The sequence below is a fragment of the Drosophila teissieri genome, chromosome 3R (genome assembly GCF_016746235.2).
Source record: "Drosophila teissieri strain GT53w chromosome 3R, Prin_Dtei_1.1, whole genome shotgun sequence".
Taxonomy (NCBI): Eukaryota; Metazoa; Arthropoda; class Insecta; order Diptera; family Drosophilidae; genus Drosophila; species Drosophila teissieri.
The window spans coordinates 17,247,706-17,274,421 of NC_053032.1; the positions used below are offsets into that span (position 1 = coordinate 17,247,706).

The 26,716-nt window shown below is 44.9% G+C and overlaps 3 protein-coding genes across 6 annotated transcripts; 2 read left to right on the forward strand and 1 right to left on the reverse strand.

Annotated features, from left to right (window-relative positions):
* The first annotated feature begins 507 nt into the window (after positions 1–507).
* LOC122622055 (histone-lysine N-methyltransferase trithorax) lies at positions 508–24,622 on the forward strand. 4 transcript variants are annotated; one of them, XM_043800185.1, is made up of 9 exons: positions 508–1,195; positions 8,162–8,612; positions 10,184–11,461; positions 12,461–13,628; positions 13,692–13,898; positions 13,963–22,183; positions 22,253–22,386; positions 22,458–22,633; positions 22,693–24,622. In XM_043800185.1, exons 3-9 carry the CDS (start codon positions 10,340–10,342, stop codon positions 22,864–22,866), a joined length of 11,202 nt encoding a protein of 3,733 aa, XP_043656120.1. In that variant the 5' UTR covers positions 508–1,195; positions 8,162–8,612; positions 10,184–10,339; the 3' UTR covers positions 22,867–24,622. The 4 variants fall into 4 exon arrangements, with proteins under 4 accessions (XP_043656120.1, XP_043656122.1, XP_043656123.1 ...); XM_043800186.1 differs by lacking the exon at positions 508–1,195 and adding an exon at positions 4,849–4,864; XM_043800187.1 differs by lacking the exon at positions 8,162–8,612.
* On the reverse strand, positions 24,561–25,592 carry LOC122622057 (glycine, alanine and asparagine-rich protein). Its single transcript, XM_043800189.1, has one exon. It carries the CDS (start codon positions 25,517–25,519, stop codon positions 24,671–24,673), a length of 849 nt encoding a protein of 282 aa, XP_043656124.1. The 5' UTR covers positions 25,520–25,592; the 3' UTR covers positions 24,561–24,670.
* On the forward strand, positions 25,553–26,509 carry LOC122618886 (the record flags this gene model as incomplete). Its single annotated transcript, XM_043795484.1, has 2 exons — positions 25,553–25,675; positions 25,748–26,509. Coding segments are annotated over 2 exons (852 nt in total), but the record flags the coding sequence as incomplete, so codon positions are not given.
* Between the last annotated feature and the right edge of the window lie 207 nt (positions 26,510–26,716).

Below are 26,716 nucleotides of genomic sequence, written 5' to 3' on the forward strand. Positions count from 1 at the left end.
TATGAAATCGCAACTAATCCGAACTTCACATACTGGGACAATGGAATCGCCAATGAGGTGATTGATATTTGCCACTTAGACGAAAGCCTAGGAAAATCTCCTGTTTTGAAAATTGTTTACCCAAGCGGTTTCTTTTATTGAGCTTTACTCAGTGGGCGGCACAAGTTACTAAAAGAAGAAGTATATTGAATGAAAAATGTGCTCTTATTGGATATCCGAAAAGTCAAGGTAAAAGTGTTTTGTACACTCCATTCTGAACATTTTAATTACCATGAATTAATCAAATTAGCAGTTTGATCGAAAACGGTTTCAAATTTTGAAATACAGTTCTGCAGCAATCAGCTTTTGTCTTTGCATTAGCACAGACACACTCCTTGTTTAACAAAGACACCCACCACGCAGAGCATAAACACCCTACTTCAAGTCCAGTGTGACCAGGCATGTCCGTACGTTCACGGATTTATTTGTATGTCGCGCAGTAATTTTTATAGTTATCGGCGCGGTCACACTGTCCGGTCGTTTTGCTTTGCTTTTCCATTTCGCTCGTCGAAAAAACGCATAAAATGTGGAAAATAATTGATAAACTGTGCTGAAAAGTTTATGCGAAAATGGTGTGCAGTGTCTGCAAATGAAATTACATCGAATTTGTAGCGTTCAGTTGCCAAAAAAGTGTAAAAATCGAGAGCAAAAAACCTGATTTCTGTGAAGAAGAAGCAGGCATTTTTCATCGTCGTAAAACCCGTACATACAGACACCCGCACACATACGCGAACACAAACGCTGCGACATATGTATATACGAAACGCGCGGGCGCGAGAGAGAGAACGAAATAGCAAGAGAGCGGAGCGGGCCATTGCGGTGTACGTGTGTGCGTGTTTTTGTGCGTTTGTTTTGTGAGCGCCGAGCGAGCCGTGCGAGAGAGCGGCGAATGTGAGAGCCAAAGCAAAAACCAAGAAATAAGTGAACGAAAATAAAAACGAAAATCGCAATCTCCACCCCTGTATTTTGTGTTTACTAGTGCTTTGAGTGCTCGGAGTGCGTGTGTTTCTGTGCCGCTTTGTTGTGAAATTGTCCCAAATCTGGATTACTTTTGTATTATTTCCGTGCACCAAGGATGCCAAATGGTAACAACAACCCCTGAAACGGTATCGAATCTCAATCTGCATCTGGATACACTGGATATATCGCCAGCAAGGTAATTAAAAGATCGCCGCGATAAAAGGCGTCGCCGGCTGACGATGAGTCAGTCTGCTGCCGTGATGATATATATCACTGGATATTTGCGCACATACCTGCATACATATAAGTATAAGCAACGCAGATATTGATTTGGAATGCACCCTGAGATACTATACACCATTGCACACCACATCACATTATCATACCCCATCCTGTCAATTTCATATTCATAAAGACCCCACACACTAACCTTTGTAGACCTCTAGTCAGTAGTTTTAGATTGTTGTTTTTAGCTAGAAAGAACAGGAAAGTGTCGTTCAATTATTCACTCGATAATGCAAATTAGGCTGCACAACAAATACTGTTAGTTTATGGCCCACGCTGCGATTTATGTCTAAAGTGGGGCCTCGTTGATTGCGACCATCAGCAGACGTAGCATTTTTGAACTTTTTTTTTTTATTTTGTAGTACCAGTAAACAAGTATTGGTTTCTGATAAACATGTTGATTTAATAAGATTTTTTTAGTTATGAAATCTTTAGTTAATATTTTAATTTTCATCCACTACTAACAGTTTGCAAAAGAGCTGATATATTTATAAACTATTTTAATAAGTATTCCTAGCTTAAAGTAAGGACCATATTTTAAGACCTCTGTTCATTTTTAGCTTAATTACATGGTAATTCATCAAATAGTTTATACTTTTGAGATACAAAAATAAGTCCAGCACTATTGTCAGTTCCCATTAAACTATTACCCCTGGGGCTTCGGTTTTCATAACTGTTATTTGGAGGGATTGTACTGTAAGTTTCCATCTACGACGTTTTCCATTATTTACCACCCGTAAAACGAACGGTAAATGACAGTCGCGAACACACCCACACAAACACAGCGGCGAGCCATAATAAAGCAGCACCGATAAATAAAACCTAATGTGTGACCAGTTAATTGCTTTTGTTGTCGCCTCATTCTAAATCAAATCACTCTCTCGCTCTCTGTTTTTCCCGCTCTCGCTCGCTCTCTCTGTTGGGCTCACATGGCCAAAGTGTTTGTATAACTAAAATTGTTGTTTGTTTTGTTGCTGGCGCTGTTGAAACTTTTAATAAATTATACAATAAAATGAAAAACGATCTCAGCAGCAGCAGAGGCAGCCGCAGAGGCAGCTAAATCGATTGCCGCCGCTGTTCGCTGCCTAGAAGCTGTTGAATAATTACAAAATAAATATATGTATTTGTACATAGGCTGTTTGAGTATTTGTTGACGCCATTTTTTTATTTGCCATCAAAAAGGCAAATTCCAAATCGGCTAGTGTCGATGTCGATGGCGATGTCGATGCCTGCGTGTGTGTTTGTGTGTGGGAAACTACGCGCCAAACAACATTGAGGCGCAAAATCACCAAATGAGTAATTGCGCATATTGAAATTCGCCTTTCAAAAGTCGACCAACTGAGCCGTAAGCTAATGCGAGATCTTGAATGGGAATGAAAATGCGAAGCGGACCAACCGATGCTCATCCAAATGCATTTTCACGCTCTACTGCATCCGCATCTCGGCGATCACACCTCCCAGAATCTTTGAACGCTTCAACTCAGACGGGGGTTTCTTAAGCACTTTTTAGATCACTTGAAGGTGTATTTTCAAAGGCTTTAAAATAATATATCTTTCTTTAGATAAATCTGTCTTTATTGTGATTGTCCAAGATAATCTATTAATCTTCTAGAATATGAACATTACAACGCTGCGCTTAGCGAGCGATCACTGTAGGTGTGATTTCTATTTGCTTCGGTGGCCGAAATATTAGTTTGCATTGTTGCTACCAGCTAGCAGCAATTACACCTTTATTTACAGTGCGTTTTGAGAGGCTGCAGCTGCCAGCTGAGTTGAATTTATTTTACCTTGTGCTTCGTTACCTTTTGCCACCATAACCACCACCATCACCATCCACACCACGAAACCAGATGCCCACACAAGCAAACAAACATTCGCGTACAAGTATTTAGTTCATGTTTCGTGGCAAATTGGACATCAAAATTGCGAGCTGCCAAGTCGGCTCTCAATATTCAATGCTCATTCATGGCCCACAGAGATACAGATATCCGTCCATCCATCCCCATCCCAACACCAATCCGTGTGGCACCCACACCACGACACCTTTCGCACATTTATTGGCGCGCACATTTTCATGTTTCACCTTTGGCTGCGTGTTTTGATTTACAAGCAAATACAGTGTGTGTATGTGAGTGTGTGTGTACAAGCATACAAACATACACTCCCCCGCGTGCGCTCTCTGCCGCTCTCTTTGGATTTGGGGAATGGGGCTCTCGCTCATTTGTTGATTCCACCTCTTCAGCTGCTTTCTCTATGCTCTCTCATTGTTGTACTGAAAAAAAATTATGTGATTAATGTTGACAACTATTGATAAAACGTTATTACTTTTGGTTAAATTGTCTTATCGAAAGATGGGGAAGTATTATTTTTAAATTTTAAGTAACACATTATGAATGAATCTAGAACAATTTATTGACTATCGGTGGGATCGGTATCGTTCATTTTTTTCAGTGCCCATTTATTTAAGACATTTTTGCATAATTTCATACAAATTTACATATTTTATGTGCGAGGTTGACTTCGATTTTTTCCAACTTGTCAATCGAGTTGGTGCAGCAGTGTGTGTGTGGCATGCAGATAGTTGTCTATTTGGTAGTTGTGTGTGTGTGGGTGCTGTGTGTGGTATGTAAGTTGTTGTGATTGTCGTGCTCGTGTTTATGGCTTTAATCGCTCGCCAGTCGATTCGTTACCTGGCTCTCTCTCCCTCTCTTTGGCAGGGCCCCCTCCCCCTCCCTAGGCCCCCTACAGCCATTCTCCTTCTCCCTCCCACTCAACTGCCATCTCTGTCTTGACTTTAATCTTCTCAATTACTCGCAATTTGCAAGTCTTGTGCTCGCGCCTCTTTGGCGGTTATTGGCTTGTAGTGCGAACGAGATGGGGTTATGTGTACTGGGGTGTACTGGTACACAACAAAAAACGTATAATTAGATGTCAATTTTAATCAATTAAGCAAATTACGAGCAAGTTTTCATATCACTTTGCAGCCCAGACGTATCATTGTGAAATAAAATGGCATTATTTCGATGTGCTGTCATCGAAATGATTTGCATGATAAGGGATTTGTTTTGAAACTGGATCTAGTATATCTATTCTGCTGTAGTTTTAGCAATTAGCTATAGGAAATCGATCATATTGGAACTCAAAAAGTATTTTATAATTTGATACACTCTTTAACATGTGTGTGTTTAATTTTGAAATCATCTAATTCATCTAATTTCGTTAAGTGCCCTTATTCGGTTTCATTTTGTGGCCCATTCTTCTTATTCAACTTATTTTACCTTTTGCGTTGTTTTGATTTCTTAATCTTTTTACCATAATTGATGGCAATTAAATTAAAGGTGTGTGCGTTGGCTCTCTCTCTCTCATTTTGCTCCATCCCGCCTCTTCCCCCCACCAATTTGGTTTAGTATTTTCGTTTATCTTCGTGTTTGTTCGGCTGTCGATTTCGAGGGGACGATGATGATGATGATGACGATGCATTCGAATTTCGAATTGGCCAGGCCAGTTTTACTTTGCCTCGTTATTCGTTGTTCGCCGGGAGATTGTTCGTTTTGTTGGCCGATTGTCTCTTGGCCCCTTGGTATTACCCACCCCCATCCTCGCTCTCCATTCTCCTCCTCTTCCATCCACCCCCCTCTGACAGCCTCCCGTCTTTACACATTCCGCGCGACTCTGGTTTAATGGCTGTACTCGAATTACAGTGAAGCCGACGACACTTGAACATCATTAATTGGGTGTCGAAATCGAAATACAGTCAAACGTGTCAGATTCAACAATCGAATATAGAGCAATTTAATACTGAAGTTTTTGTGGGGAAAGTCTCACTTGTATTTAATATTTCACTTTGATAAATTGGGTTTAAATGATTCAGAATAGTTTTTAAAAACTGAAAAGGTTTTTTTTCCCAAAAAAAATATATTTCTTTGATGTGTGGTGAAATCTGGCTCTTTAAGTGATGACTTAGATAAATCAAGTGTATTTGCATTTTCGTTTAGTGCCACTTATTTGAATTAGACATGGCCAAAAGCGTCAGGGTCTTTTATCCATCAAATTCGGGCAATTAGCGCAGTAAATTTGTCGGATAAACGTAAATACTTGCGTCAAACTAGTTGGAAACTTTTATACTCCGGGCTTTTGAACAACAAATTTAACACAGATGAGAAAAAAATATTTAATTGTATACTTCTTGGAAACAACCCATTCATTTTTAATGTCTAAACTCTTTATCGAAATGAAGGATGTTCAAGGGCAGTAATTATCTTTGAGTAAAAACGCCCCTGTACCTAAAAAAAACTTCAATTCAAATTCTAAAAACCTGGTCAGCAATTATCGAGCACCCCGTGTACAGGTTACCGCCCATTATCCTTCGATACAAACATCATCCCCTTGTTAAACAAATGGTCCGTAATTAAGGAGCAACCCCTGTACACTCTTCACATTTGAATTTGCTCATTTTGTCGTCTATATCAACGCGTTTTGTCATCATTCTGTGGGATTTTATCGATTCGGTGAATTATTCACGCTGAATTCTCCTTGTGACTTTGATGTTGATGTGGTTGATGTTGTTGCTGCCGCCCGGTTGGTGGCACATAATTAAAGCGATTTAGTTAATTGATGTCAACACACAACGTAGTTAGCATTCTGCTGCTGTCTGCGCATTTCATCGGCATTTGTGTGGGTTTCTCAGATACAATTTGTGTGCAATTTGTTGGCTGGCCAGTGTTTTTCTGATTGTTTCTTGCTTGTCTGCCGACTCGAACCACCTCTCCCTTCACCTCCCCGACCACCACCCCCTGCATGGGTATTAAATTGTTGACAATTGTTTTGAGCTTGAGAGAATTAACCTTTAGTTTGTTATGTCATGATATTTGCCTAGTGTTTTGTGCTCGCTATTAAATGGACACTAATATGGTATTGTTCTTGTATTAAGCGATTAGGAACGATTATATCAGAGACGTAGGGTGTGTCTTATAATAGCAATCTATAGTTGCGTCCGGTGATTGAGTAGGTTCCCGATTGTCATCGATCATAGAGTAGGGGTCATGATTCCCAGTCGCATCAGTCAATGACAGAATTTATATCGCATAACATTGGCAATTAATTTGTACCAGATAGAACTAATTGCACAATTATATTCAGGTGATTTAAAAATGTAATAAGATTATGAAACTTTGTGGGGCCATAGTTGCATAATTCAGAGTAATTGGAATTAAATGGATCAAGATTTTAAATAAACCATTGCAAGCGAACATATATTTCATTATATCATGATAGTTTAATAACCTTTCAAGGCATCGCATTAAAAAGCCACAAATCACTTGCTTCACGGGGCTGATTAAGATCTTTATTGGGTATTTTTAGCACTCCATCACCCATCGATTTAAAATGCAAATTATTCATATGCATATTGGGTGCTAGGTATTCAATTCACGGCAACTTCGCAGCAATTAGTGTAATCGCCGTGCAAATACGGATGAGTGTTTTGTCCAATTAAGCCCGGTTTAGTCCCAGTCCCGTTCGCTGTATCTCGAATCCCATGCTTACATCATGCCACCGATGGGGCCATAAAGATACAACTCAATGGTAGAAACACAAACCAAAGCAGGGGCGATATAAAATAAAAACGAGGAAAATCGACTAATAAAATCACAAATCAGAAACAACTGAGACAGTGGCAGGAGACCCAAGTTAAGGCACAGTGGGTGTCGAGGCACTTAATTTGTTTTAAACTTTTTAAATTGGCCAAAGATGCTGAAACTTCATCGTAAAAAATGAACTCTAGAGGACTGTCTCAACCGTTCAAAAGTATGATTTAAAGTCGGAGCATAAATGCCTAAGAACAAACTTTATGACGCTTTGTTAAAAGCTTTCTATACCCCAGAGATATGTAAGAAACAAATAATACCACATAATATAAAACATATATGTATATACATAGGTACGATACGGGTTCCCCAGTGGGTGCTTTAATGACTATTTTTAATCCTCTTTGCCGCATTTTCTGGCCCATTGTGCCAACTACGTACGTATGGCTGTGTACGAGTGCAACTTAAATTGACTTGCTGGGGAGCAGTATGCAGTACAGTTGACAAGATTGACTAACTAACGAGGCAGGTAAACCAGGTAAACTAACTGACTGCCAAACACCTTTGAGTGGAAACCGGAGGCGAAACGGAAAACAATTACGCCGTACTGAGTCATGCTTTTGGAAAATGTGGGAAAAAGGAGTTGTGAGAAAGAGAAAGAGAGGGAAAGGTAAAAGGCACCACCCCAAAATCTCGAAAGTATTTTCACCTCATTCCGAGCACTTAAGCTCACACATGCACACCCAGAAAAATAGTTGAAATATTTTGTATCAAAGTTTAGAACAAAATAATTACATTTCTAGTTTCAGTTAAATTTAGTCTGAATTTATTGGGCAACGATAAAACACTATACAAAAATTCAAAAATATGGTAGCTTATATAGCATACTTTTATATACCTTAGGTATTGCAATTTGTAAATATTTCTGGGCTCTTCTACTTATGCCCACTAATAGTGATAGGAATTTAGAAAATCATAATAAATAAATCAAATCATAATAAATATATTTATTAAAATAGAGTTTGGTTTGCCAAACAATAGATGGAAATTTCTTTCCGTGCACACTCACACTCAGTCACTGCCACACACACACACACACGCATATGCATAATCATTGCACATCGTCACCCACACACACGCTTAAAACACTCAAAAAGTCAACTTTCAACTTGTTTGCCCAACTGCGACGAAGCGAACTAATAAATTTCTACTTTTGTTTTTTTTTTCTCTCTCTCCCATTGCCTTCCATTGCCTCCCAACCGCCCACCACCCCCTCGATTAATTTTTTGCAGATTTCAAGGCACACGCAGACTGCAGACTTTTGTGAGCCAGTGTGTGTGAGTGAAGTGGGGTGGAATGGGAAGATGGCAATGATGTAGACCGAGGATGTATTGAGATGATGATGGGGATAATGATGGTAATGGTAATGAGCACCATGTGCCCGCCAACACAAACCAGCAGCAACAGCAACAACAACAAGAGCAACAGCAACAAGAGCAACAGTGGCAGTTACAGATGAGAAAAGTTGCCGCGAAAGTACAGCAATGTGGAAAACTGTGAATTCGTCGAGCAGAAACTCCCAACGCAGAAAAACTAAACGCGCAAAAAGAAGAATTTTCATCAGGCCATAAAAGCGAGAACAAAGAGAAAAACTGTCGTAAAAAGAGCCAGCAGTAGGGAAAACCCACCACTTAATAGTGGCCCACAACGGCATCAGCAGCAGCAGCAGCAACAACAACAACTGTAAGAATTTCAATTTCCAACAAACAAAAAAATATCCGAGAGAAAAACACAAAGGCAGCAGCAGCAACAACAAAAGCCGAACGAGAAAATCCTGCAAAGAAAACAACAGCAACAAGAAACAAAAAAGTTCAAGACTGAAGTAGAAAAACCACTTAAAAACGTCGATGACAACTAGTCCGCGGGAGGAAGGGAGAAAGGTAGTTGCCGAGAGAAAGAGAGCGGGAGAGTATTTGGAGTGTGAGAGTATTTCTTAAAAAGGAGTCTGCTTGAGAGAGAGACAGAGAGAGAGCGCGTGCTACGTGCCAAAGAAAACGGAATGAGTTTAAGGAGCCACAACGCGGCAGTTGTTTTGCTTCAATTTTTTTTTGTTTTTTCGTTAACTGCACACACTTAGTGGTGGCAAAGCGTGTAAAGGTGGTGGTAAGCCAGTGCTGGCAGCCAGGCGTTTTCCCGCTAAATTGGGCCGAATTGTGAAATGTCCTTTAAAGAATCTGTTGCATACTTAACAGCGTTTGAAATTTTATTATTAAATTCGAATTAAACGTTTTGGTAAACTTTTGAACATCAAGTCTATTAACAGTTTTTTCATCAAAAAGTATCCTTTATCATGTGTTTTATTTCGATAAACAATAACAACATTATTTTATTTGACGTTTGTATTTATTATTCAATCTATGTCACTTTTAAGTAACTTTCATTGTTTTTTTTTTATTACCTATCTCTGCACTTTGACAATGAGTTGCATAGTCTTAAATGTCGAATCCCATTAATTTAAATAAAAATCCAATTCTGCCACCACTGATAAAGGTGTAAGTGTATTAGTGGTCACGCAAGAAGTACGACAGCGGCAGAAGGAGCGGAACAAAGGCAGCTGCAATTGCACCTTTCCTTGCTCAGGAGTAAGGGAAAGAGCGGGCCAAGGTGGCGAAGAGAGTCGTTCCCGAGAGCGTGCACTCAAAAAAAGATTGCCTGTTGAGTAAAAAAAAGGGGATACAATTGTTTTAATGCAATACTAATAATGAAACTCATGTAATAAAAGGTTAATAAATTCCTAATTTCTTAAATATGGTCTTAAAAAACGGCCAAAGTCAAAGATCCTTTGTCATTTGAACAACTGTTTTTTTGAGTGTACGGAGCGACTGAGAGAGCGACTGAGCGTGTTCAAAAGCCGAAGCTGTCGAGCGGATACGTCACCTTCGGCATTGTAGTTGTAATTCGCAAAGCAAGGAGCGCACAACGAGAAACGCGCGCGAAAAAGAAATAAATAAATAAATAGCCAAGGAAAAGAGTGTGTGCGCCAAAAGGAGTGAGTGAGTGGGCAGTGAAGGGGGCGTGCGGCAGGAGTGCAAAATAAACGAGTTGCCACAGCAACAACAACGAGATTCGTAAAAAAAAGGGGGAAAATTGACGCATTCCAAACGCGCGATTTGGCTTACAAGTATTGTTTTTTTTTTTACCCCGAGCTGTGTTGTTGGTGTTTCTGTTTTTGCTAGTTGATTTCTTCGTGCTAATACCGGTCTTTCTTAGTCGGTCTCTCTTACCCGAAGTTTGTGCCTCTCTCTTATCCACAGTGAGTTATCCACAAGTTCGAGAAGTCAAACAATTCGAGGAAATCAAAGAAAATTAACTGCAAGTCCCAGTATAAGTCGAACAAAAAAAAACGAGGAAAATTCAATCTAAAAGCAGGCAAATGCAAATGCAAAGGCAAACGCAATCGCACTACCATTATGGGACGCTCCAAGTTTCCCGGCAAACCCTCCAAGTCGATCAACCGTAAGCGGATCAGTGTCCTGCAGCTGGAGGATGAAGCGGCAAATCCGGCCGAGACGCAGCAGCCACCGCCGGAGTCCCAGCAGCCGAGTGGCTCCGGATCCGGTTCGCCGGCTGCCCGGGAAAAGGGAAACAATTGTGATAACGATGAGGATGATAATGCGCCGGGTGGTGCCTCAACTAGTGGCAATACGGCATCCTCATCCGCCGGCTCCGAAAATAGCGGCAATGGCAGCAGTTCGGGCTCGGGCTCAGGATCGGGATCATCCGGATCGGGATCCACTAATGGCGGTAGTGTAAATGGCGGCACACATCACAAGAGTGCGGCCAATCTGGACAAGGAGGCTGTGACGAAGGATCAAAATAGTGACGGTGATAAAACGAGAGGCAATGTTTCAAGATCGGATGCATCGATGTCAAGTGCTCCCTCTGGCAAATTATCTGCAGCAGCTTCTGGAAAAGCCTCGAGCAAGTCTCCCAGAACTTTCTCAGCGTCGAATGCTGGATCATCCTCAGGACGGTCGTCTGGCTCCTCTCCAGAAGGAAATTCCGGAGCATCTTCCGATGGAGCATCTTCCGGAATATCCTGCGGAAAGTCTACAGCCAAGTCCCCTGAAGCATCCTCTGGAACGTTATCCTCTGGAAAATTGGCAAAAACAACAGCCGCTGGGACATGCTCTTCTGGAAAGACTCCTAAAGCATCTTCTGGAACAACCTGTGAAGCAACAACCTCTGGCCTTTCCAGTGCATGCCTTAAAGCACTATTCGTGGCGACACCGGCCACATCAACTGGATTGGCCTGTGCCCTGGTTTCTCCAGGAGGATCCTCGCAAGGGGGAGCCTTTCCTATAAGTGCCGCTTTACTGAGAGCACGCAAGAATAGCAATAAAAAGTTCAAGAATCTGAACCTAGCCAGGGGCGAAGTTATGCTGCCCTCCACATCCAAGCTGAAGCAGCTCAATAGTCCGGTGGTGGACAATCCGTCCCCCTCCGCGCCAAATGCCTCCGGCTCCCCGCCTTCTGTGGAGGGAGGAACGGGCGTAGGGGGCGTGGTCAGCCCGGGTGAGGATGCGGCCCTGGTAAGTTGATTTTCAGATTGTCGGTGTTTGGTTGCTGGTTTTCGTTCCCAGGTGTTGCCCCCTTTTGCTTTTATTTATGAATATGTTTAAGCTGCTTTTTTTCCGCCACCTTAACCCCTCAATCCGACCAACTCATTCCGAGTTGCGTGTGCACCCTTTGCAGCACACACATCCTCGTCCAATGCCACAGTCCAATTCCCGCCAATGTAAATAAGAGAACCCCCTCAAGTTGGCTTACCCATGGTTCTGGTCTGGTTAGTAGCCCCTTTACACCCAACCACCCGCCTCTGACGCCATTGTTACCTGCTCGCTTACCTGCTTAATTGGCTTTTATGACGTTTTAGCGCTTGCAACTCTTCCACATGTGTCTGCCGCAGACGGTTGACGGTCACAGTGGCAATGGTGTCTGTTCCCCAGCTTATACTTATGCTTAGTAACTTGTTTTTGCACCAATACCTTAACCCCCCTCCCTCTCCAGCGCCTCTGTAACCCACCATGTCCAAGCGATCCCCTTCGAAAAGTTGCACTTGCTTCTGGTCCTTTGCATGCTTCTTTGTGTTTTACTTTTACACTGAAAGCTGCCATTGGCCTTACTAATTTAAGCGCACTGTCTCTTAAACCATTGTAATTAAGAATTGTAATTGGACCATAAAAATGTGTAAAAAAAAACAGTTTAAATTAATATATTTTATATATAACTACTCAAAGAACTTTTTAAAAGGGAAAAAATACTTAATGGTGATATGTAACCAAAATATTTAATACGTACTATGTTTAAAAAAATTTCAGTTTTGGATTTAATTTTAATAACTAATTTATTTCTTGCTGTGTTCATATGCATTGCTTGCTATATATTTATTGCATTGCTTTCCGCTTCTCATTTTGTGAGCGTGTAGTTAGTGGCATGAATTATTGATTTGCTCGAAACCCCTTCTCCGACTTTCCATACTCAACCCTAACCGAAACCTACTGAACCCTTTTATTTGTGTACACTTCCAGAAGCGCGTCTTGAGTGAAATGCCCAATGAAGTTGCCCGCGATCCCTCTCCATCCAGCTGCCCTGCAGCGCAAAATGGAGCAGCATCGGGAAAAGGATCTGTTCCCAATGGACCGCCAGCAGTGGCCACTTCTGCTGACGGCAGTAGTCCCAAATCTGGAGCGGATGCGGCGCCAACGACGTCATCAGCGACAGCTAAGCAAAAGAAGACGGTCACGTTCAGAAACGTGCTGGAGACAAGTGATGATAAGTCGGTTGTGAAGCGGTTCTACAATCCAGACATCCGCATACCAATCGTCTCAATTATGAAGAAGGATTCCTTAAACCGACCGCTGAACTACTCTAGAGGAGGCGAGTGCATCGTGCGACCCTCCATTTTGTCAAAGATACTCAACAAAAACTCCAACATCGATAAGCTGAACTCTCTTAAATTTCGATCGGCGGCAGCGAGCTCATCCTCCTCAAATCAGGAGTCTGGATCCTCTTCAAATGTGTTTGGCTTGTCGCGCGCTTTTGGCGCTCCCATGGATGAAGACGATGAGGGTGGTGTCACCTTCCGTCGCAATGATTCTCCAGATGATCAAAACACTGCGGAGGACGAAGAAATGGAAGATGACGAGGACGACGAAGAGGCCGAGGAGGACGATGACAATGAGGATGACAACGATGAGGCAGCCTCCGAAAAGAGTGCAGAAACAGAGAAAAGTGATGAGCGGGACTCGGAGGAGAAACAATTGGTTATGGACTCGCATTTCGTGTTGCCCAAAAGGAGCACACGATCTTCGCGGATCATTAAGCCTAACAAGAGATTGCTTGAAGAGGGTGCCATTAGTACCAAAAAGCCTCTTACTCTTGTCGACTCCAAAGCCAAAAATGTTTTCGGAGCAGCTTCCTCAAGTGCAAGCTCCACTGCATCGACCTTCTCCGCGTCAGCGAGTCTGAAGCTCGGCAAGGAGACCTTCTTCAACTTTGGCACCCTGAAGCCAAATAGCAGTGCAGCTGGAAATTTTGTTCTGAGGCAACCTCGTCTGCAATTCCAGGCAGACACCCAGCAGGCACCATTTACTGCTACAAAAGCTTGCCCCACATCACCCAGTGCCATTCCGAAACCAGCTAATCCCCTGGCGACTTCGTCTTTTGGATCGCTAGCTAGCACGAGCTCATCAACAGGTTAGTTAAGAAACAACGAACAAATTTTATTTGTATACGTATTAATCTTTCATTTCACCACAGTAACACCTACTCCCAGTGCCTGCTCCGTATGCTCAGCAATGGTCAGCAGTAAAGAGGTGGCTCAAGCCCGTAAGTACGGAGTTGTAGCTTGCGACGTGTGCAGGAAGTTCTTCTCAAAGATGACCAAGAAATCAATATCGGCCAATGCGAGTACAGCTAATACTTCTTCCGGCAGCCAACAGTATATGCAATGCAAGGGAACAGAAGGTTGTAGAAAGCTTATTTCATCTCAACCGCCTTTTACCAATGCATATTGAATATTTCCTTACAGGATCATCTTGCAGCATTCACTCAGCCAAGAGCCAGTTGAAAAACTTCAAGAAGTTTTACAAGGATCGGTGCACTGCGTGTTGGCTGAAAAAATGCATGAACTCGTTTCAGCTTCCTGTGGCTCACAGGAGTAGGTTAAGTGGTATATTGCCACCGGGTATGCGGGTTGAGTCCTCTTCCCGAGAAGAGAAATCCGCGGAACTGCTTTCTCCAACAGGCAGCCTGAGGTTTACTTCTACTGCGTCATCTTCTTCCTCTTCTGTGGTTGCTTCTTCGTCTGTGAAGTGGAAGTCCAGTGGTGACTCCACTTCTGCCTTGACTTCGATAAAGCCCAATCCACTGGCGGAGAACAATGTCACATTTGGCAGTACTCCTCTGCTGCGTCCTGCGATTTTGGAGAAGCCCCTCTTCCTGAAGATAAGCAATGCAGCAGATCAAAAACTTACAGCTGCTGAAGCGATCAGTCCCAGTCTGACTAAAAAGACCAGCAAACAGGAGAAAGAAAAAGTAAAGGAATCGGAACTGAGCGAAAAGCCTCTTAGTCCCACGCTGGCAGCCACCAAGAAATCTGGATCAGCAGAACCTCCAGTTGTAGAAGCTCAAGCTCCAAAAGAGGAGGCAACACCAATTTCTGCAGCCACCCAGCCAACGGCTTCCAATGGAACTTCCCAAGGTGTACCTCAAGCAGAACTTGCTGGTGAAACCAATGCTACGGGTGACACCCTAAAACGACAAAGGATTGACCTAAAGGGACCTCGAGTAAAGCATGTGTGCCGCAGTGCTTCCATTGTTCTCGGGCAACCTTTGGCTACCTTTGGCGAGGATCAGCAACCTGAGGAAGGGGGTGATATGCAGCAAGAAATAGCTGCTCCAGTGCCATCAGCAATATCTGAGCCTTCACCTGAAAAACCAGCTCAAATTGTTACAGATGAGAACGATAATTGTGCTAGCTGTAAAACGTCTCCTGTTGGTGGTGAATCGAAACCCAGTAAGTCCTCTGGCAGTTCCCAAGCTGAAGCTAAGAAAGTAACAGCGGGAGGAAAAGAAGGAACAGCAAGTGCTGCTGCAGGTCCATCTGCGAAGGTTACAACAAGAAATGCAGCGGTTGCGTCAAACCTAATAGTGGCGGCCAGCAAAAAACAGCGAAACGGAGACATTGTTACGTCAAGCTCGGTCACTCAATCGGCAAATCAAACCCAGGGACGCAAAACTAAGGAGCATCGACAGCAACGTACACTCATATCCATCGATTTCTGGGAGAATTATGATCCCGCTGAAGTTTGCCAAACTGGTTTTGGTCTGATTGTAACAGAAACGGTTGCTCAGAGGGCTCTGTGTTTCCTATGCGGTTCCACAGGCTTGGATCCGCTGATCTTTTGCGCCTGCTGTTGCGAGCCCTATCATCAGTACTGTGTCCAAGATGAATATAATCTGAAACATGGCTCTTTTGAGGATACCACGCTTATGGGCAGCCTTCTGGAAACGACGGTGAATGCATCCACTGGACCATCATCTTCCTTAAATCAACTGACACAGCGCTTAAATTGGTTGTGTCCTCGATGCACCGTTTGCTACACCTGCAATATGTCATCAGGGTCCAAGGTCAAGTGCCAGAAGTGTCAAAAGAACTATCACAGCACCTGCTTGGGCACTAGCAAGAGACTTCTTGGAGCAGATCGTCCGCTAATATGTGTAAATTGCTTAAAATGTAAATCTTGCTCCACCACAAAAGTTTCGAAATTTGTTGGTAACCTTCCGATGTGTACGGGTTGCTTCAAGTTGCGCAAGAAGGGCAACTTTTGTCCAATATGCCAGAGATGCTATGATGACAACGATTTTGATCTGAAAATGATGGAGTGTGGTGACTGTGCCCAATGGGTTCATTCCAAGTGCGAAGGCCTCAGTGATGAGCAGTACAATCTCTTAAGCACTCTACCGGAGTCAATAGAGTTTATCTGCAAGAAATGTGCCCGCAGGAATGAGAGTTCTAAGATCAAGGCTGAGGAGTGGCGACAGGCAGTAATGGAGGAGTTCAAAGCCAGTCTCTACAGCGTTCTGAAACTGCTCAGCAAATCTCGGCAAGCCTGTGCCCTTCTTAAACTAAGTCCCCGCAAAAAACTGCGGTGCACCTGCGGAGCATCCTCAAACCAAGGGAAACTTCAACCGAAAGCCCTTCAGTTTAGTAGTGGATCGGATAACGGCTTGGGCAGCGATGGTGAGTCTCAAAACAGCGACGATGTCTACGAGTTCAAGGATCAGCAGCAGCAGCAGCAGCAGCAACAACGGAATGTTAACATAAACAAGCCACGAGTAAAATCCCTGCCCTGCTCTTGCCAACAGCACATCAGCCATCCGCAATCCTTTAGCCTGGTGGATATCAAGCAGAAGATTGCTGGAAACTCGTATGTTTCCCTGGCGGAATTCAACTATGACATGAGCCAAGTTATCCAACAGAGCAATTGCGATGAACTGGACATTGCCTACAAGGAGCTGTTAAGTGAACAGTTCCCCTGGTTCCAAAACGAAACGAAAGCCTGCACCGATGCCTTGGAGGAGGATATGTTTGAGTCCTGCTCTGGAGCCAACTACGAGGATTTGCAAGATGCGGGAGGAGGAAGTGCTTCTGTTTACAACGAGCATTCCACTTCACAGGCTGAATCGCGATCCGGAGTGTTGGATATTCCCCTGGAGGAAGTGGACGACTTTGGTAGTTGTGGCATTAAGATGCGATTAGATACCAGAGTGTGTCTCTTCTGTAGAAAGAGCGGTGAAGGCTTATCCGGCGAGGAAGCCCGGCTCCTGTACTGTGGTCATGATTGCTGGGTTCACACCAATTGTGCCATGTGGTCTGCGGAAGTGTTCGAGGAGATTGACGGTTCACTTCAAAATGTCCACAGTGCGGTGGCCAGGGGAAGGATGATCAAGTGTACGGTATGTGGAAACCGAGGAGCCACCGTCGGATGCAATGTGCGATCTTGTGGTGAGCACTATCACTATCCATGTGCCAGAAGCATCGACTGCGCCTTTCTCACTGATAAATCCATGTATTGTCCTGCCCATGCCAAGAATGGAAATGCCTTGAAAGCCAATGGATCGCCCAGTGTAACATACGAATCCAACTTCGAGGTTTCCCGACCCGTGTATGTGGAATTGGATAGAAAAAGGAAAAAGCTGATAGAACCAGCTCGTGTGCAATTTCACATTGGATCATTGGAGGTGCGCCAGCTGGGAGCCATAGTTCCCAGATTTTCGGACTCCTACGAAGCCGTCGTGCCCATCAATTTCCTGTGCAGTCGTCTGTATTGGTCTTCGAAGGAGCCTTGGAAAATAGTGGAGTACACAGTGCGCACTACCATACAGAACAGTTCGTCCACCCTAACAGCCCTAGATGTGGGTCGAAACTATACAGTAGATCACTCAAATCCCAACAGCAAGGAGGTTCAATTGGGTATGGCGCAAATCGCTCGATGGCACACAAGTCTAGCGAGGAGTGAATTTTTGGAGAATGGCGGAGCCGACTGGAGCGGCGAGTTCCCGAATCCCAACTCTTGTGTACCACCCGATGAAAATACCGAAGGAGAACCGCAACAGCAGGCTGATTTGTTTCCCCCAGAGATTAAAGATGCCATATTCGAAGATCTTCCTCACGAGCTACTCGATGGCATCTCCATGCTGGACATATTCTTGTACGACGATAAGACCGACCTGTTTGCCATAAGTGAACAATCCAAGGACGGCACTCAGGCCTTGACTTCCAATCAGGCTCCAAATCAACAAGCAGGTGGAGCTGCTTCTGTGAGCATCTGTGATGAGGATACCCGCAATTCGAATACGAGCCTGGGTAATGGCTGGCCAGCCAGCAATCCTGTGGAGGATGCGATGTTATCCGCAGCGAGGAACTCCAGCCAAGTGCAGATGCTCAAAACACTAGCTTGGCCAAAGCTCGACGGGAATAGCGCCATGGCCACCGCTATTAAAAGGCGAAAGCTGTCGAAAAACTTGGCAGAAGGAGTCTTTTTAACCCTAAGCAGTCAGCAACGAAACAAGAAGGAAATGGCCACAGTGGCAGGAGTGTCAAGAAGGCAATCTATCAGTGAGACATCCGCCGAAGGAGTCGCTACCACATCTGGATCTGTGAGAAGCAAGAGCTTCACCTGGAGTGCAGCAAAGCGGTATTTCGAAAAGAGCGAAGGACGCGAGGAAGCAACTAAGATGAGGATAATGCAAATGGATGGCGTGGATGATTCAATAACCGAATTCCGCATAATTTCCGGAGACGGAAATTTATCAACAGCTCAGTTTAGCGGCCAAGTTAAATGTGATCGGTGTCAGTGCACCTACAGGAATTACGACGCCTTCCAGCGGCATTTACCATCATGTGGTCCAACAATGTCCTCCAATGAAACGGAATCTGACGTCAGTGGGCAAGGAATCCCTAATAATGCTACCCAGATCAGTGCGGAAAGCTTGAACGAGCTGCAAAAGCAACTTCTAGCCAATGCAGGAGGTTTAAATTACCTTCAATCAGCAACATCATTTCCTCAAGTTCAGAGCCTGGGCTCCCTGGGACAGTTTGGCTTACAGGGATTGCAGCAGTTGCAACTACAACCACAATCCCTGGGCAATGGATTTTTCCTTTCCCAGCCGAATCCGGCTACCCAGGCAAACACGGACGATTTGCAAATATATGCGAATTCCCTGCAAAGTTTGGCTGCCAATCTGGGCGGAGGTTTCACGCTAGCTCAACCTACGGTGACAGCTCCAGCACAACCTCAATTAATTGCTGTTTCCACTAATCCCGATGGCACTCAGCAGTTTATCCAAATCCCCCAGACGATGCAGGCCACAACGACACCAACAGCCACCTATCAGACCCTGCAGGCCACGAATACGGATAAGAAGATAATGCTACCCCTGACGGCAGCTGGAAAGCCCCTGAAGGCAGTGGCCACCAAAGCGGCGCAGCAGGCGGCCGTCAAACAGAGGCAACTGAAGTCGGGACACCAGGTGAAGCCGATTCAGGCCAAGTTGCAACCGCACCCTCAGCAGCATCCACAGCAGCAGCAGACTCAGGTGCAACAGCCCATCACTGTTATGGGACAGAATCTCCTCCAGCCGCAGCTCTTGTTCCAGAGCAGCGCCCAGAGTCAAGCGCCGCAGCTAATCTTGCCTCAAGCTCAACCCCAAAACATCATTTCGTTTGTGACTGGGGACGGAAGCCAAGGACAGCCCCTGCAGTACATCTCCATACCTACAGCGGGGGAGTATAAGCCCCAGCCACAGCCCACGGCAACGCCTACTTTCCTGACAACTGCTCCCGGTGGAGGCGCCACCTATTTGCAAACGGATGCGAGTGGAAATTTAGTGCTCACTACCACACCCACCAACTCCGGATTGCAAATGCTGACGGCGCAATCTCTGCAAGCGCAACCTCAAGTGATAGGAACGCTCATCCAACCCCAAACGATTCAGTTGGGAGGAGGAGCTGATGGTAACCAGCCAGGTGGTAATCAACAGCCCCTAATTTTAGGTGGTACTGGTGGAGGATCCACTGGCCTAGAATTTGCCACCACGTCTCCCCAGGTGATTCTCGCCACCCAACCAATGTACTATGGACTGGAGACGATCGTCCAGAATACGGTCATGTCGTCACAGCAGTTTGTTTCCACTGCAATGCCCGGAATGCTTAGCCAGAATGCCAGCTTCTCAGCAACGACTACACAGGTGTTCCAGGCTAGTAAGATCGAACCGATTGTTGATCTGCCCGCGGGCTATGTGGTGCTCAATAACACAGGAGATGCATCCAGTGCGGGCACATTCCTAAACGCAGCCAGTGTGCTGCAACAGCAAACGCAGGACGACACAACAACGCAGATACTGCAGAACGCTAACTTCCAGTTCCAGTCGGTGCCCACATCTTCAGGAGCCTCCACATCAATGGATTACACCGCTCCTGTTATGGTCACAGCGAAGATCCCGCCAGTAACTCAGGTGAAGCGAACGAATGCTCAAGCCAAGGCAGCGGGAATTTCGGGTGTCAGCAAAGTGCCGCCACAACCACAGGTGGTCAACAAGGTGCTGCCCACCAGTATAGTCACCCAGCAGTCTCAAGTACAGTTGAAGAACTCCAATCTCAAACAATCTCAGGTTAAGGGCAAGGCTGCGTCCGGAACGGGAACCTCTTGTGGAGCACCACCCAGCATTGCCTCGAAGCCTCTTCAAAAGAAAACCAACATGATACGACCCATTCATAAGCTGGAAGTTAAACCCAAAGTGATGAAACCCACGCCGAAGGTACAAAATCAAAATCACTCCTTGTTGCAGCAGCAGCCGCAGCCACAGTTGCAGCAGCAGATTCCAGCCGTGGTAGTCAATCAGGTGCCCAAGGTAACGATCTCACAGCAGCGAATCCCCGCACAACCGCAGCAGCAGCAGCAACAGCTTCAGCAGGCGCAGATGGTCCATATTCCGCAGCAGCAACAACCGCTGCAGCAGCAACAGGTGCAGGTACAGCCATCAATGCCCATTATAACACTCGCTGAGACACCAGTACTGCAATCGCAATTTGTGATGGAACCTCCGGTTTTGGAGCAGCAGGAGCTGGCTAATCGCGTACAGCATTTCTCCACAAGTAGCACCAGTAGTGGCAGCAACTGCACGTTGCCCACCAATGTGGTTAATCCTATGCAACAACAAGCACCACCAACCACCAGCAGCTCCACAACCAGGCCTACAAATCGGGTGCTTCCAATGCAGCAGCGCCAGGAACCTGCTCCGTTGTCCAACGAGTGTCCCGTAGTTCCGTCACCCACTCCTCCGAAACCTGTTGAACAGCCTATGATCCAGCAATTGACCAGCGCCAGTGTGTCCAAGTGCTATGCCCAGAAGTCAACATTACCGTCACCAGTTTACGAGGCGGAACTCAAAGCTAGTTCAGTTTTGGAGAGCATCGTGCCAGCTGTCACAATGGATGCAATCTTGGAGGAACAGCCGGTAACGGAGTCCATCTACACGGAGGGACTCTACGAGAAGAATTCGCCGGCGGAGTCCAAGACGGAACAGCTACTCCTCCAACAACAGCAACGAGAACAACTAAGTCAACAACTTGCCAACGGGTATCTGCTCGATAAGCACGCCTTTCAAGTGGAGCCAATGGATACGGATGTTTACAGGGAAGAAGATCTCGACGAGGAGGAGGACGAGGATGATGACTTCAGCTTGAAAATGGCCACATCGGCGTGCAACGATCACGAGATGTCCGACAGTGAAGAGCCGGCGGTCAAGGATAAGATCAGTAAGATACTAGACAACCTGACCAACGATGACTGTACAGACTCAATAGCCACTGCGACGACGATGGAAGTGGAAGCCAGCGCTGGTTACCAGCAAATGGTGGAGGATGTCCTGGCCACCACTGCAGCAGCATCTGCTCCCACCGAAGAGTTTGAGGGAGCTCTGGAAACTGCAGCTGTGGAAGCAGCTGCCACCTATATCAACGAGATGGCCGATGCCCATGTACTGGAACTTAAGCAGCTGCAAAATGGAGTGGAACTGGAGCTTAGAAGAAAAGAAGAGCAACGAACTGTGCCACAGGAACCGGAGCCAACAAAGGCTGCCATCGTGCCCACAGCAGCTGCTCCAGAACCACCGCCACCCATTCAAGAGCCCAAAAAAATGAGTGGTCCACATCTGCTTTATGAAATCCAGAGCGAAGATGGCTTTACGTACAAATCGAGTTCCATAACTGAGATTTGGGAGAAGGTCTTTGAGGCAGTACAGGTGGCCAGGCGGGCACATGGACTCACTCCCCTGCCAGAGGGTCCTCTAGCGGATATGGGTGGCATCCAGATGATTGGCCTAAAAACAAATGCCCTAAAGTACCTAATTGAACAGTTGCCGGGCGTGGAAAAGTGCTCAAAATATACTCCTAAGTATCACAAGCGCAATGGCAACGTGTCCACAGCGGCGAATGGAGTACATGGAGGCAACTTAGGCGGAAGCAGTGCATCAGCCGCCCTGTCATTGTCTGGTGGAGATTCACATGGTCTGCTCGACTATGGATCGGATCAGGATGAGTTGCAGGAAAATGCTTACGATTGCGCCCGTTGTGAGCCGTATGCTAACCGGAGCGAGTATGACATGTTTAGTTGGTTGGCCTCTAGACATCGCAAGCAGCCCATCCAGGTGTTCGTCCAGCCATCTGACAATGAACTGGTACCCAGGTTAGTGTATATTACTTATTTCGTTACACGACATCTTTATTGATTGGAGTCTTTGTGTGGTTTGTTTAGGAGGGGAACTGGTAGCAATCTTCCAATGGCCATGAAGTACCGCACGCTGAAGGAGACCTACAAGGATTATGTTGGAGTCTTCAGATCCCATATCCATGGACGAGGTCTCTACTGCACTAAGGATATCGAAGCGGGTAAGTTTTCTTTTTTATTTTTTCTAAAAAGAAATACATTTATTGATTGAATCTTAATATACATATTCTAGGTGAAATGGTTATCGAGTACGCCGGTGAGTTGATTCGTTCTACACTGACGGACAAAAGGGAGCGTTACTACGACAGCCGCGGCATTGGGTGCTACATGTTCAAAATCGACGATAACCTTGTAGTGGATGCCACAATGCGCGGCAATGCGGCGCGCTTCATTAATCACTGCTGTGAGGTGAGTACAACAAAAGTGCCCTATTACACTGGAGATGCTTAAATCCTATTTTCTTGCAGCCGAATTGCTACTCTAAAGTGGTGGACATTTTAGGGCACAAGCACATCATCATCTTTGCGCTGCGCCGAATCGTGCAGGGCGAGGAGCTTACCTACGACTACAAATTCCCATTCGAGGAGGAAAAGATACCTTGCTCATGCGGTTCCAAAAGATGTCGGAAGTACTTAAATTAAATCAACGAATCTAGTATACCCTTTTACTCTACGAGTAACGGGTATAAAAAGGAAGATCAGTGTCAGAGATAAGAACCAAGTAGAACGCTGGGCGTCAAAACTAATCCGTATACTCAGCAGCCGGGGTTGGTTTTACAGACCTGAAAGATCCCAAGGGTGGAAATAAATCCAGAAATTTGACAACAACGTCGTTGACCGGCATACATTGGTTTTAATATCATGTTTTACCTTTTGAATGAAGAAAATCAAAGACATTTAATGCAACATACTACTCCAACCTTTATTAAAAGAACTATTTTGTACATCACTTAGATGTAATGATTTAACTAAACTAATGTGATTGGACTTAAATATTCGATCTTTACTAATCTTTATATACATTTGAACTTTAATTTTTAACCCTTTATTACAAATATAGTAATGATCAAATATTTTCTCAAATACAAAAAAATGGAAGCCTGGTCTTTTGAGTGAAGGCAAACATGATATTAAAAACATTTTTGTTTAGTCAAACAGGCTTGTAATTGTGCAAAGATTATTTTCTGTCCCAATTTTCATTGCAAAAACTAATAGCTGCTCACAATAGAGGCAGAAAAAACTCACCTGGAATGAGAATTGAAACACTTGTAGTTAACGGTTATATCGATCTATGTTTGGTCAATCGTGATACTTTTCGTTTTACAACCCCCATACGTCTTAAGTAGTTGATATGTACAAGTTAAACAGTTGATATTATTATATATCCTATATCTAAAGAACACGGCACACAGTAGGCAACGAAGCAAATATATCCGAGCAATCGGAGTGAAAGAACAGAAACTCGATGACGTCAGTATTCAAGGGGAGAGAATTAATAATTGTAAATTAAATATGTTACGTACTAGCTACCTACCACATACGGATAATGATATGCAGATCAGTTAGCTAACTAGACTAAGGCTCCACAGATTCTATAAACAACTATAAATAACTAAGCTAAGCTGATAAATATAACATTGTTGGGCTTAGGCGAATAACAGATAAACGATGGGAGACATTAAAAACAATTACTTACAGGGGCTTGTGTTAGATTGTACATATATTGCATACGAATTATAAATATCTATATTATATATCTACTGTAATGAGAAATTAACTAACCTTAAGTCACCAGGATTGTGTAAGAAGAAACTATTTTATGTAGAGCTCTGCGTATTTATGTTTGTTACCAATTAACCTACTGATTAATTGATCGAACTACAACTAATATCCGCAAACACATGCTTATATATATATATTTAGAGAACGAAACCAAGCATCACCCTTGAAATTATTGTATTGCGAACAGGCAACCACAACAACACCAGCCAATTGTAATTGTACTAACTCCATTGATTGTATATTTATTATTTTATACCTAAGGTTTAAAGCATGTACATTTTTGTGACCGTTTGTTTGCCTTGATTGAAGCTCAAGCGTAATCATTATTTGTAACGCCTATCTTTAGTTCAGCTCCCATGTATTCTAATACTTTAACAACTCTTTCGCTTAAGACTAGCATTAGTCCGCTCTGGTATTTGTCCAAAATTGTACACACACACAGCAGGCAGATATGTATATTCCTATCGGGGCGATCGGTCGGACTTGTACAGGCAAAGTTCCATAGCATTTTTTGGCAGCCATTCAAGACGCGCGCACTTTTTGCACGCTGTCGAGGAATTTTATATTTTTATTCCCTAAAGAAAAAAGTTTAATAAACTACAGATTAAAATTCAAATTGATTCATTCCTGTTGTTTTCCTGTTTTATGCAAAATATATGGTCTATCAATGGATTTCATTGTACTCCCGCCACGCTCGTCGCCCCCTTCCGCTTCGACCACCTCCACAGTCAGAGTGCTCTATGCGCTGCTTGGCTTCTTGGGCGGCTCTGGCTGCACTGAGTGCCGCCTTCTTGGTCTTCTCGAAGTCTATTCGAGCCTCGCTGAGTTGGCGCATCAGCTCAGTAACCCGCCGCTGAGCAGCTTCCAAAAGGGCCGACTTGTCGCTCAACGATTGTTTCCACACTGCGAATACTTGATCTGAGACCTCCAGGTTGTCCTTGGCCAACTTGAGGCTTATGGTCAGCGTCTTGAGCTCCTGCTGGCCCAAGTGGTGGGCCTTGCTGGCCAGCTGTGCATTCGCCTCGGCGGTGATCAGCTCCTGGTTTTCCTCCTGCACCACCATTTCGGCCTCCCTCACCTCCGCTTCCAACTGCTCCAGCACCTGACCCTTCCCGGACAGCACTGCCTCGGCAGCTTTGGCCGCAGCGCATGCCTTGTCTGCATACTCGTTTTTGATTTTATCAGCGGCCACCTTTACGGCTGTGGCCATATCATCGTTGGCCTTTTTAGCCTCGTTGGCCGCCTGGACGGCGATTCCGGAGGATCGCTGTTTGGCACTAGGATGGACTCGCGTTGGCTTCTTTGGCGGCGAGTTGCTCGCCTCCCCCGACATGTCGCACACAGGACCACCACCACCGCCACTGCCACCGCTTCCACCAGCGAAACTGCTCATCAGGTCCGAGTCCTCCGTCTGCATGGGCTTTCGGCGGGTTCGATAATGATTGCCAGTTGCGGATGCCAGGAGCGAGGATAACACGATTATGAGCCACATGATCTGAGTGTCTATCCGCATTTTCCGTAGTCTCGAGCATTTTTCCGACTGTCAATCGGACAGAGATGCCTGTCAGGTCCGGAAATCGAGATTATGCTCTATTGCCAGGCAATGTGCCTATTCCTGCTTAACATTGCATGCGTTTCTCGGAGCCACATAGTCATGATAGGCGACACGGTGAGTCCTGGCCCTCGAATCTGCATGTGAAGTCTTAATTTATGATTTGTTTTCCTATCGGCACCAAACAAGGGTCCTGATTTGGCTCCCTTGTATGAGCCAGCAAGCGAAAAAAGGGAGATTGTAACTGGAGATTCATCCGAAGGGTCGTCGTGTGATGCAGTTTCTGCCGCTCAAAAGTCCTGTGGTCTTAGCCAAAAGAATGCCAAGACCAAGGCATCCAGCATAGCAGTTAAGGCCGCCCAGGACGCAAAGGCGGCCAATGACGCCCAGTTGGCCGCCGGAGAGGCAGCCTCGCTCAAAGTGAAACTGGAACTGGCCGAGAAGGCGGTCCAAGCAGCTCGAGCCGCCGAGGCAGCTCTTGCCGGCAAACAGCAGATCATGGAGCAACTGGAGCTGGAGCAGAAAGAGGCGGAGGCGGTGCTGGGTGAGGTTCGGAGCTCAATCCAAAGCACCCAGGCGAACGCAGAGGCTGCGAGGATGGCGCTTTCCGATGCCAAGATCCAGCTGGATCAACTTAAACTCCTGGTGACTGAGGCAACCGCTCAAATGGGAAACATCGACATTTTCGCCAATGGCGCCCAGATGGAGTTGGACGAAAAGGGGCATCTGCTGGAGGCGGCCAATCGGAGATTGGAGAGCATCTACAGGCAGGTCATCGCTGCCAGGCAGGATTACGACAAGACCAAGAAGGCTGCCTACAGGGCGGCTTGTGCGGCAGTGGAGGCCAAGCAAAAGGCTCAAAGGTTGCAAAGGGAAATCAGCTCTGCCTCCCTTCAAGCTAAAAGCAATCTCTATTAGGCACTTAGATTATAAGGATGATACGATCTTTAAAACTTTAGTACATATATTTGTAAATAGTTTAAAATAGTCATCTTACAATGTATTTTAGCAATAAAATAATATATTTTGTCAATTATATAGAAATATATAGAAATTTTATAGAAAGTATAAATCCTTCTAAACAACCGAGTTTTTTAGCGTGCTTAGATATCCGTAGAAACTTTCCGACTTTTCCGTTGCTCCAATAAAGCATCTTTT